The 12094-nt window shown below is 47.3% G+C and overlaps 2 protein-coding genes across 2 annotated transcripts; one reads left to right on the top strand and one right to left on the bottom strand.

The window, feature by feature from the left end:
- The first annotated feature begins 286 nt into the window (after positions 1-286).
- LOC136113641 (olfactory receptor 2A2-like) lies at positions 287-1222 on the top strand. The gene has a single exon (XM_065858788.1). It carries the CDS (start codon positions 287-289, stop codon positions 1220-1222), a length of 936 nt encoding a protein of 311 aa, XP_065714860.1.
- Positions 1223-7369: 6147 nt separating this feature from the next.
- Positions 7370-7912, bottom strand: LOC136103654 (histone H2A, orphon-like). The gene has a single exon (XM_065841987.2). It carries the CDS (start codon positions 7910-7912, stop codon positions 7370-7372), a length of 543 nt encoding a protein of 180 aa, XP_065698059.2.
- Positions 7913-12094: the final 4182 nt, after the last annotated feature.

A 12094-nucleotide genomic window follows, 5' to 3' on the forward strand; every position in this document is an offset into this window, starting at 1 on the left:
AAAAGAAAGACAATAAGGGCAAGCTATACAGTAAAGTTCTGGAAGATTATTCAAAACTCCTCAAAGTTTGTGCAGATATTAGAGAGATTAGATCTTGCAATTCAGATCTACATTGCTCACTATGGTAAGGGTAGTATGCACCTTCCACTGGCATCAGAGGAAAAAAGAGGGAGAACAGAATTGCAGTGTGAAAAGTAAAGGGAGGAACATTCTTAGGAAAACTTTCAATTTTCTTTCTTCCAGATCTCTATGGTTGCAGTTTGTGCTGCCTCGCCTCCAGCACAGCATGCAGAATGAAACATCTGTCACAGAATTCATCCGGCTGGGGTTCTCCAGCAACCCAGCCCTGCTACTCTGCCTCTTTGGCCTTTTCTCTGTCCTCTATTCTGCCGCTCTGATGGGAAACATACTTGTCCTTGTGCTTATCTGCCTGGGCTACCGACTCCACAGTCCCATGTATTTCTTCTTCTGCCACCTCTCCATTGTGGACATCTGCTGCGTCTCCAACAATGTCCCCCATATGCTGAGGAACCTCCTTGGACAAGGCAGAACCATCTCCTTTGCTGGGTGTGGGACACAGATACATCTTTATTCAATCTTTGCACTTATAGAGCATATACTGCTGGCCGTGATGTCTTATGATCTTTACGTGGCAATCTGTCATCCCCTCTGTTATGCCCTCATCATGAACCGAAGGGTGTGCCTCACCCTCACCGCAGTTTCATGGGCTTTGGGGTTCATATTTGGTATACTACAAGCCTCTCTGGCTTTACACCTGCCTTTCTGCGGCCCCTGTGAGGCTGACCACTTCTGTGAAATTCTTGCTGTCTTACGGCTGGCCTGCACTGACACTACTGACAATAAAATCCTGATCTTTGCTGTTTGCGTATGCTTCCTGCTCTTCCCTTTAGCCTTAATTCTAATTTCCTGCCTGCACATCCTGTCCACCATTCTGCCCATCCACTCTGCAGCAGGATGGCACAAAACCTTCTCCACCTGTGGCTCCCACCTGACCGCGGTGAGTCTGTTTTATGGAAATGTCATCTTTATGTACATGTGGCCTTGGAACAGTAACTCATCTGGGCAGGAGAAAGTTCTTTCCCTTTTCTACAGTCTCATCAGCCCCAGTTTGAACCCACTGATTTACAGTCTGAGGAACAAGCAGGTGAAGGAAGCCTTGCTGAAGCTTCAAATGAGGAAAAGAGTGTTTCATTCCATGTAGTTCCAGCTCTAGGCTTTCACCTGTCTCTTGTCTCTCTACTTTTTCTTCCTGAGCCCTTTGGGTATTCCTCACTGAGTTTTAAGTGGTTAAAATGTAACACAAGATATATATCTCTATAGAGTCTAATGAATACCACAACACAAAATGTCTAATTATGATTCCTTTTATCAGAGATAACTAATTTTTCTTCCTTATATGTGGCCATCCTAGGTAGGTCGTGTGTCTTACCAGAACTATTGACTGATCTGGAAAAAACAGTCTATCTTCTTGTTTCTAACTAGCAGTCAGAATAAAATACTGTTGTAGTGGGGTTTTTTTTCTGAGTATATCAGTTGACCTAATTTCTATTAGGGTGAGAGGAAATGGCCTCAAGTTCCAGCAGGAGACATTTAGATTGGATAACAGGAAAAAATTCTTCACGGAAAGGGTTATCAAACATTGGAATAGGCTACCCAGGGAAGTGGTCGAGTCACTATCCCTGAAAGTATTTAGAAGACATGTAGCTGTGGTGCTTAGGGATATGGTTTAGTGGTGGACCTGGCAGTGCTGGTGGAGCAGTTGTACTCCATTATCTTAAAGGTCTTTCCAAACAAGACAATGCCATGATTCTAATAAGACATTATTTTTTCCTATCATATTTGTATTTCCTATATCCTTAGGATGCTACATCTTCAAGTCTATTTTTAGAAAGAAAATAGAGAGAAAACACTTTGCTAACAGGCTTTGCTTCTCAGGAGAGTGAATGAGCCTGTGAAGAGTTCTGCTTCTGCACACATTTGAGCCTGACAGCTCTCACATAGGAAGCAAACATGACAATCACTGCAGTGTAGAAACTAACTTTATGTGGCTTTACCAGGCTGCTACCTGCAGCAGTGGCTTCAACCAAGCTAGCTAAGGCATCTGCACTCTGCAGTGTAGTTCTTGCATTGACCCTGACTCAGGGTATAGGCCCTTAGCACCTTCCCCTTTACCTACATTTCAAATGTCTCTTTTCCTACAAAATCTCTTTCCTGACAATTATGCTTTGGAAAATCTTCCCCAGTCTTTGTGTTTACACATCTAACTAGAAGGTCTAGTGATTAAAAAGCACCATATATTCCACTGGTTTATCAACTTTCATGGAATTAAATGCCTGCAGATCACCATTTCTAGGAAATAAGGTTGCTAACTGGGATGGCATTTTCAAAATGATGGACTGCATTCAACACCTAATTCCTCTGGAAAGTCCATTAAACCTGCATCTTTCTACTTGGCACATGTTTGGAGGAGAATAAAAAAATCTCCCCATCCCTCATCCTAAAAACATCTTTGAAAGTTCCCGCCTTTTATGTTCATTCAGGAGAATAATTGCAGGTACCTGTTGAAAATTTCCCATGAAATATGTAACAGTTGAAACAGACGTCCTCTTTTAAAATAAGAGAAATGAGAAAGCTGGCACCACCTTCAGCAACAGGCATCAGCCATGACTGTATTCAATAATGTGAACACACTAAATGTCAAAAATCAGTTAACCACTCACTGTCTGGTTTGAACAGTTGTTCATCTACCAGAGGAGACTATTGCTGGTGTTCTAATCCTGAGCATTGATAAACCAGACACATTAGTCCATTCCTACTTGTTCCCTGTAGAAGTCTGTCTGTTTCTACTGAACATGAGAAAAGCAGAACTGAAAACCAAAAAGAATACCCGAAATTCGAACTGCAACATTCACAGTTACATTTTCAAAGCTGGACACTCACTGTAACTCTTTCTGTAACAGTGAGAAGACTGAGGGGCCAAATTCCCTTCTCCAAGGGAGCCATGCCCTTAAAAAAATATTATATTAAAAATCTGATTGAATTTTGAAAATGAAAAACAGATGGGAATAAAGAAATAACTATTCCCTAAAGTGGATCATTCCTGATTTCAGCAGGAAAAACATCAGCATCAAGATGGTACCTACAACATTTGGACAACTGGGCCTGTAAGACAGTTGCATGGCCTTTATTGTCCTTCCTTATCCCTGCATTTGCTTTCTCCTCAGATCCAGAAATAATTTCTGCACACACAGACCCAGAGAGGAAGTTTGATGCAAGGGACCTCTGGAAGTCACCTGGCCCAGCTTCCCACTTCAGAAGCAGGGTACCCCCTGACTCACACTCCTTTGCATGTCTGTGTCATTCTTGCCAGGCCCTGACAACACCACTGTGGTCCTGAAGAACATTATTCAGTTCCTCATTTTGTATCAGCCTGTGTAGGGAAGAAGAATGGTCTTGTTTTACAGCCTAGGTGGGTGTCGAGCTTTTCAATGAAGAACAACTCTGCTTCAGCACTGCTGATGATGACCTCTCCTCCAGGAACAAAGCTCCTGCAGTTTCATCAGACCACAGTGTGTCCCTGGGCCCTCAAGCTGGTGGCTATTAGGTCCATGTCCTTTTTTTGCTCCATTCAAGCTGAGGAAGTTGGACAACACAACTAAGTTTGTGACTTTTCTCCTCTTGGCTCTTGGTGTGAGATCAAGGAACACCTTGTTCATCTGGAGTGTACCGGTTCTCTGAACAAATGGGCTCTCCTATACCCTTCCATTCTGTGTCAGTAGTTTACAGTCAACAAATGAAACACGGCCAGAGAAAAGGACAATGATGACTGTGACTTGGTCTTGCTATTGTGATTTGTGCCCATTGTCTTGGTGAGAGAGAGACTAAGTTGTTGTTAAGTCCAGCCAGGGAGATGATGTGTCTCTGATGCTCCTCAACTGGAAAGCATCTGCCCTATTTACACCACCCAGCAAAACACTGTCCTGCATACATCTATCATAGAGCTTGATGGAGCAGTATATATCTGCAGGATGTGGATCCAAAATCTTGCTCAGGGGCTGGATCTTTTCCTGCTCGTTCCCAAGGCTTATTTCCACTTCTCTCCCTCATATCTTCCTTGCTGGTCAGATTCAGCAAGATTAGGAGCAAACATCAAGTCATTTGGCACCTGTGTAAGTACCTTTTTCTCATCTGAGGACGTCGGTGTTTGAATCCAAATTTCTCCCTTCCTGCACACCTGCAGTCTAAGCCCAGCTAAAATCTCCTTCTAACCACACCGCAAAACACATTAGAATAACTCTCTCAGAGCATGCACTTCTGCTAACTCCAAGCATCCCTCAAGATTTTGCCTGTTCCATTTTAAAGACTGCCACACAACTTAGCCTTGACTCATTAGGATAAGTGACAGGCATCACTAAAAGGAAGTTTATCTTTAATGACATTTTGCTTTTGAAAGTAACTGTGAGCTTAATCCCTCCTGAGCTTTCATCCTTGACAATGTGTCTCCCTTTGGCCACAAAATGTGAGCCTGTGCTCCACCCTGCCATTATGTCCCAGTGGACTGCTTATGGCTGATCCAAGCCAAGCGCACAAAATGCTGGCCTCTTGCTTTCCAGACTTTCCACCAAACCACAGGGCATGATCGCCATCACAGGCGAGGTCTACAGGAACTTCACCTGCCATATTTCAACAAAGGCCAGGTCCACAAAAGCATCTAAGCATGCAACTTGCAGCTTATTTTCGGTATGCTGAGTGATCAGGTGCTTTTTTCCAATCTCTACATCCCACAGTCTATTGTGGTTTTCTCAACAGTAATCTCTTGTTTGTTTTGCTCCTTATGGGCCATCCTCTGGGGTCTGGGGTTTGGAACTGGGGAGGGATTTCAGTGTGGGTATCTGACAGGAGTCACTTCATCACTAAGACGTCACGGGAGGCAGAGGTGAAGAGCACAACAGGGAAGGGAAGAGCAGGTGACAATGGCTTTTCCAGGGAGGAGTTATAGATGGAGAAGTGGATGGAAGAACACAGAAGGCAATGGCTAGGAAGGGAACTGAACCTGAGCTAAGTAAAGGATGAAATCCGGGCTTCTATCTGACAGCAAGCGGGTAACAAATGTTACAGCAGTAGCGGTGGCTGTGCCTAACCAGCCATGCAGGCAACACCCTGCCAGAGCCTGAACCCAGCATGTGGGTCTCACAGCCCTACTCAGCGCTTGGGGCAGCGAAGCCAGCAGGCTGAGGCTCTGCCTGCCCAAACGGCACAGGGGAGGGTCCCACGGCACCCAAGAGGAGCTTCTCAAAGTGGCATTAAGGAGCCAGTGTTTCAATGCTAACAAGTCTGATGGGGCTTCTGCAAGTGGCACAGGTGAGTACCCAGTGCTGTTGTCCTGCTGGGACACAAACCACAGTGGGGGTTGTTAAAAGTTAAGACTTCTATTGGAAAGTGTTTACGCATCTGCTGGTGACGATGTTACTGGCTGGCCACGCAGGGCCACCAGACATTACTAGGTGAAGACCCTGGGATGTGAGCAAAGCCAGCGCAACTGCAGACAGTTCCTTCCCCAAGACAAGGACAGATGATGACCTTCTTGACCTTCTTTGGCCATGGGCAGCCAGCACCACCTCCTCTGCAGCTCTCTCCTTCTGCCACAGCCCAAGGGTCTCTCAGCACAGCTGCTGCAGGCATGGGTGCAGTGATCGTGGGCATGGCAGACAAGGTGGGGGAAGAAAGCCCCCAGCTTTTGCTGTAACTCCTCCTTGTTTACCTTCCCAGTGACCCTTATCAATCTCATGACGCCTGTGTAGAGTGCAAACACACCTCAACATTTGCCTCGTCCACTCTCATGTCTGTAATAAACATAACCCTTCTTCTGTTTGCACACACATGCACAAATGCATCTACACATTTATTTTAATGGCAACATGTCAGGAATAAAAGCTCAGCTCGTGCTGGTGTTATGCTGAATCCAAAGCTGTGTTACTGTCATTGGGATTACTGGACTGTAATCAGGACCAAGAAGCAAGGGTCGCTCTTCTGGAAAGACCAAAACTGCCCCGTTACATTTCATTATGCACGAGAAGGGTAAGACAGAGGGCTCTTCCCAGTCATTATCTCTAGCTCTTCCTCTGTCTTGCCCCAGCAAATATGGGATTTTGTCCTCTCCCACTTTCCCATGTTGGCCATGATAATTCTCTCTATAGCTTCAGGGTCCCCTTTCATCCAAAACCTTGAATCTACAGCTGTGTGCCATTGCTGACCCCTTTTCCTCTCTGAAGTTGCTTCTTTCTTGTTTTTGCATCTGTTTCCTCTCCCCTCACCTGCCTTGAAGGCTCTGAAAATGCCTGATGCCGTTTACAGCACATCTGCAAGTGCCCCCTCAGAGTCCCTGTGCTCTGCCAAAGGTGCCTAAGCCCACATTCCCCATTCACTGCCCAGTACCACTGTCATGGGTTCTCCCACAGTGCCCCATGCACTGGAAACAAACCCACTCATTTGGATAAGCCTGTTTCCTCCCGTCACAGGCATGCTGGAGGAAGACAGAATGGGGCTGAACTTCGGGAGAGGACTAGAAGCCACTGAGCCAACAGGGCCGCTAGCAGAGACCTTGGAAGCAGTGACAAGCCTGGACTTTGCAAGTCTGAGAGACAGCATCTGTTCTCCCATCCTCTACTCCAATCTTGCCCCATAGCTAGGAAATACATCTTGCAACTAAACAAGTGCGGAAAATGGTTGTAAAGCAGAGGACAAAGCAAATCCTTGTCAGGAATAAATGGTCAGAGAGTTGCTCTCTCAAAAAAAGTTTGAAAACTCCTTTTACGGGGCAGAAATCCTAGTGTAGTTTCAACCATTTTTGAACCAAAGCTCATCATGCCCTGAGTTTCTATAAAATCCCTCAACGAGTTGTGTCACCTGTTTGTAACAGCTTTGAATGGGATGCACTCACCTATGGAAACTAGACAACAGACTTCCTATGGCATATGTGCACTTCCTTTCTCTTCCCTCTACTCTCCAGGAGTTCCAGGGAAAACTAACTTCAGTCTAAATGTATAGGATACATAGTGGTGCCTGTCAGGACCAGTTGCCCTCCAGGCAGGTTGCTGCCCTCCTTCTCAGCAGGGTCAGCCTGCAGCCTCACTTTGCAGAGCTTTATGCCCATGCCCAGCTGTGTGCCCTTGTCCAGCCAGAAGACAGTAGTCCAACACACAGCATGAAAGGCTCCAAGGCCCACATGGCCTTGCAAAAGCTTTTATTACACACTTAAGAGCGTAGAGATGGATTTGCCAAGAGCATTTCAAACAAGATAGCCCTTGCCTTGCCTGGTTGGTGTGCGGCAAGAGCTTCTGCTTTCTCCTCAGTTGACGACAGCAGTGGCAGGGGCAGGTGCAGCCCTTTGCCTGAGGCACCTCTTTGTACTCTTGGTTGTCTTCTTTCCAGAGCGCGCGGCCAGGCGCTGGCTTTGGGGGCCAGCCTTGCCACACTGCCTGCGCATGCTGCCTCGCATGAGCTTCCTGAGCACAGAGCTCCTTTGCATTGCCATCTTCAAGTGCAATGGAGAAATGCGCTGCTGCTTTTTCTCCTTTGAAATCTTTGCAGCCTCGTCCATGGTCTTGTGTGTCACACACTGCAGCACTGCAGCCAGATAGACGGGGGCCCTGGCTCCAAGGCGCTCAGCAAAGTGGCCTCTGCGCAGTTGCCTGTCTACACGGCTCACAGGGAAGAGCAGCCCAGCCCGGGAGGACCGTGAGGAGTGACTCTTTTTGACCTTGGCTTCACTGCCTTTGGAGGGCTCCTCAGAACATGTTGCTTCAGGCTCCCTCTCCTGCTCAGACACTGTGCAGACCTCCTGTTCTCCGGACATACTGCTCGCAGCTTGCTCCCACAGGTATGTCCCCATTGCGCCTTCCAGTGCCCTGCTTCCTTGCCCACCTGCCCTCCTTGCTGACCTTCGCTGGCGGTTGCTGTCTCTGGGCTCAGGCTGTCCTTGCCGGCCTGGCCAAGCCTTGTCTGGGCAGGACGTCCCCACAGGCTATGGACAGGACCGACCCCTCTTTGGCCGAGACCCTTGGAAGAAGAGCTCAGGCTGAGCCCCTCTCCTGTGCAGGCTCAGGCCCTTTGCTCACCTGGGCAGCAGGAACAAGGGTTCTAGTAGGGCAGAGACCAATAGGAAAGGACTTGCTCTATGACATCACCTCCCTGCTTGTGACATCCTCCCTGCTGCCTCTGCCCTTTGTGGGTGAGCTCAGGGAGCAGCTCCACTCTTGTTTTGCATGGGAGAGGCTTTCATAGTGCTTGGCATGGGAGGAGCTGCTACACACCCAAGTCATCTCTCCCCTCTCCTCTCCTCTCCTCTCCTCTCCTCTCCTCTCCTCTCCTCTCCTCTCCTCTCCTCTCCTCTCCTCTCCTCTCCTCTCCTCTCCTCTCCTCTCCTCTCCTCTCCTCTCCTCTCCTCTCCTCTCCTCTCCTCTCCTCTCCTCTCCTCTCCTCTCCTCTCCTCTCCTCTCTCCTCTCATCCTCATCGCTTTTCTCCCTGCCTCTACCCTGTGACAGCTCTCCCTTCAGCACTTGCCTGTCACCTCCAACCAAAACCCATATTGCCACCCCTGGGGAGAAGATCTCCTTCCCTATGTCATGGGATACCAGAGCCACAGGCTGTCATGGGTCCCGCCTTTCAAGACATATCACCCCAGAAGTGTCATTTGTAGAGGCTTATTAAGCAGTAACAAAGCCTAGACTTCAAAAGTTTCAGTGCCAGTATCCATTCTCCCCTCTTCCATTCCAGTCTTGCCCCTTTCCTGGAAAAATACCTTGTAATTGAAGCCAACAGGGAAACACCAGTGACACACCTCAAAGGAATTAAGTGGTTTTCCTCTGAGAAAGTGATGTGGCCAACAGCCCAGCTGTAGTGCCTCTACACCAATGCACACAGCATGGGGAACAAACAGGAGGAGTTGGAAGCCATCATGCTGTTAGAAAGCTATGGACTAGTCACTGTTACTGAAATTTTTTGGGATGAATCCCATGACTGTAGTGTGGCCATCAATGGCTACAGGCTGTTCTGAAGGGACAGGCAACGAAGGAAGGGTAGAGCGGTTGCCCTCTACATCAAGAGATGGATAGAGTGCAAAGAGATGTCTCTGAAGAATAGCCACAAACAGGTTGAAAGCTTATGGTCAAGAGTTAGAGACCTAGGCAACAAGGGAACCTTGTATTTGGTGTCTGCTACAGGCCACCCTGTCAAGGGGAACCTATTGACAAAGCCTTCTTCCTCCAGCTACAGGAGGTATCGTGCTCACAGGTTCTTTTGCTGGAGGACTTCAACCACCCTGACATCTGTTGGCAAAGTAGCACGATGAGCTGTAGGCAACCCTGGAGTGCATTGAGGATAACTTCCTAAGCCACGTAATAAAGAGTCCTACCGGGGGGGATGTATAACTGCACGTGATGGTCACCAACGCAAGTGAGCTAATCAGTGACATCCACATTGGAGGCAGCCTGGGCTGCAGTGATCAGGCAGCAGTGGAGCTTGCAGATCTGAGGAATATGTGTCAGGCAAAGAGTAAAGTCAGGACCCTGAATTTCAGGAAAACCAACTTCCAGCTGTTCAAGGAATTAGCCAATAGGACCCCCTGGGAAACTGCTCTCAGAATGAGGGAGCAGAACACATGGGCAGATTTTAAGAGATGCTTTCCATAGAGCACAAGAACTCTAGATTCCCAGGTGTAAGAAATCAGATAAGGAAGGCAAGAGGCTGGCATGGCTGAATCGAGACCTGCTGGTCCAACTAAACGGCAGGAAGGAAGTGTGCAGGCAGTGGAAGCAGGAACAGGTATCCTGGGAAGAGATAGGGACACTGCTCTGTTGTGCAGAGATGAGGCCAGGAAGGCCAAGACGCAGCTGGAGCTGAACTTAGCAAGGGATGCAAAGAATAACATGAAGGACTTCTACAGGTATGTCAACCAGAAGTGTGTCAACCAGAAAAGAAAGGTCAGAGAAGGTGTAACCCCCCCGATTAGCAAGACTGGCAAACTGGTAACAGTGGACGAGGAGAGGCTGAGGTACTCAATAACTTTTTTTGCCTCAGTCTTCACTGGCAAGCTTCTTTCCACACTTCTTGAGTGGATGAACTGCAAGATGGGGACTGGGGTAACAAAGTCCCTTCCACACTAAGAGAATATCAGGTTTGTGATCACTTGAGGAAAATGAACATGGGACCTGATGAGATGCATCCCAGAGTCCTGAGGGAACTGGCTGATGTAAAATCAATGGCAGTTACGTGAAGCCCTGGTGACTGGAAAAAGGGAAACATTGCACTCATTTTTTTAAATGGTAGAAAGGAGGACCCCAGGAGTTACTGACTTGTCATCCTCACCTCTGTGCCTGGGAACAGATTCTCCTAGAAACTATGCTAAGACACATGGGGGACAGGGAGGTGGTTAAAGACAGCCAGCATGGTTTCATCAAGGGCAAATCCTGCCTGACCAACCTAGTGGTCTTCTGTGATGAAATGGGTACATCAATGGACAAGGGAAGAGCTACAGGTATCATATATCTGGCCTTTTGCAAAGCCTTTGACACGGTCCTCCACAATGTCCTTCTCTCTAAATTAGAGAGGTATGTATTTGATAGGTGGACTGTTTGGTGGATGAGCAGCTGACTGAATTGTTGTATGCAGAGAGTAGTGGTCAATAACTCAATGTCTGCATGACATGGGTGACAAATGGTGTTCCTTGGGGGTCTGTACTGGGACCAGTACTGTTCAATATCTTCATCAATGACATAGACAATGGGATCGAGTGCACCCTCAGCAAGTTTTTGGATAACACCAAGCTAAGTGGCACAATTGACATGCCTGAGGGATGGAATGTCATCCAGAGGGACCTGGACAAGCTCAAGAAGTGGGCCCATGCGAACCTCACGAGGTTCAACAAGGTCAAGTGTAAGGTCCTGCACCTTGGTGAGGCCAGTCCCTAGTATCAACACAGGCTGGGGAATAAAGGGATTGAGAGCAGCCCTGCAGAGAAAGACTTTGGGTGCTGGTGGATGAAAAGCTGGACGTGAGCTGGCAATGTGCTCTTGTAGACCAGAAGGCGAATCATATCTTAGGTTGCATCCAAGGGACCACAGCCAGAAGGTCAAGGGAGGTGATTCTGCCCCTCTACTCTGTTCTTATAAGACCCCACGTGGAGTCCTGTGTCCAACTCTGGAGACCTCAGTACAGGAAAGACATGGACCTGTTGGAGCAGGTGCAGAGCAGGGCCATGAAAATCATCAGAGGACTAGAACACCTCTCCTGTGAGGAAAGGCTGAGGGAGTTGGGGTTCTTCAGCCTGGAGAAGAGAATGCTCTGGGGAGATGTTATTGTAGCCTGTTAGTACTTCAAGAGGGTCAATAGGAAAGATGGGAACAAACTTTTTATCAGGGCCTGTAGCAATAGGACAAGAAATAATGGCTTTAAATTAAAAAGGGGGAGATTTAGACTAGGTATAAGAATATTTTTTTTACAGGGAGGGTTGAGAAACACTGGAACATGTTGCCCAGAGAGGTGGCAAATGCCCCATCCCTGGAAACATTCAAGGCCAGGCTGGAGGGGGCTCTGAGCAACCTGATCTAGTTGAAGAAGTCCCTGATCATTGCAGGGGCATTGGACTAGATGGCCTTTGGAGGTCCCTTCCAACCCAAACTATTCTATGATTCTACTATTTGTGTCAAGTGTGTGAGAGAGAAATGCAGAGACTTCTCATGTGAGTTAAGTTTCAACAAGTCGTTGACATTCTGTTTGAGAAGTTGCACTTATGTGACACATATTGTGGTGAAGGATGTTTAAAAACAAATCTTTGGGTAAAGGGAAGAATACCTTCTCTTCCCAGAAGATGTTGGCCTTTGATTTTCTCATTTCCTTTGATTTTCATGGAAGTTTCCTAGTTTTTATCTTTGTATGTAGACCTTCATGTCACAAAGTTATTAGGTACACGGCTTAAACTCCCCTGGAGTCTTAGTTGGACAGCAGATAAGTAAGAAACTACAGTAATTTATTGTTACTATTAATACTCATAGAGCTATTCTTATGTGAAGACTC

This window comes from Patagioenas fasciata, chromosome 1, assembly GCF_037038585.1.
Source record: "Patagioenas fasciata isolate bPatFas1 chromosome 1, bPatFas1.hap1, whole genome shotgun sequence".
NCBI lineage: Eukaryota > Metazoa > Chordata > Aves > Columbiformes > Columbidae > Patagioenas > Patagioenas fasciata.

Coding starts and splice junctions, on each gene's coding strand:
- LOC136113641 (XM_065858788.1), top strand. CDS start 287: ATGCAGAATGAAACATCTGTCACAGAATTCATCCGGCTGGGGTTCTCC.
- LOC136103654 (XM_065841987.2), bottom strand. CDS start 7,912: ATGGGGACATACCTGTGGGAGCAAGCTGCGAGCAGTATGTCCGGAGAA.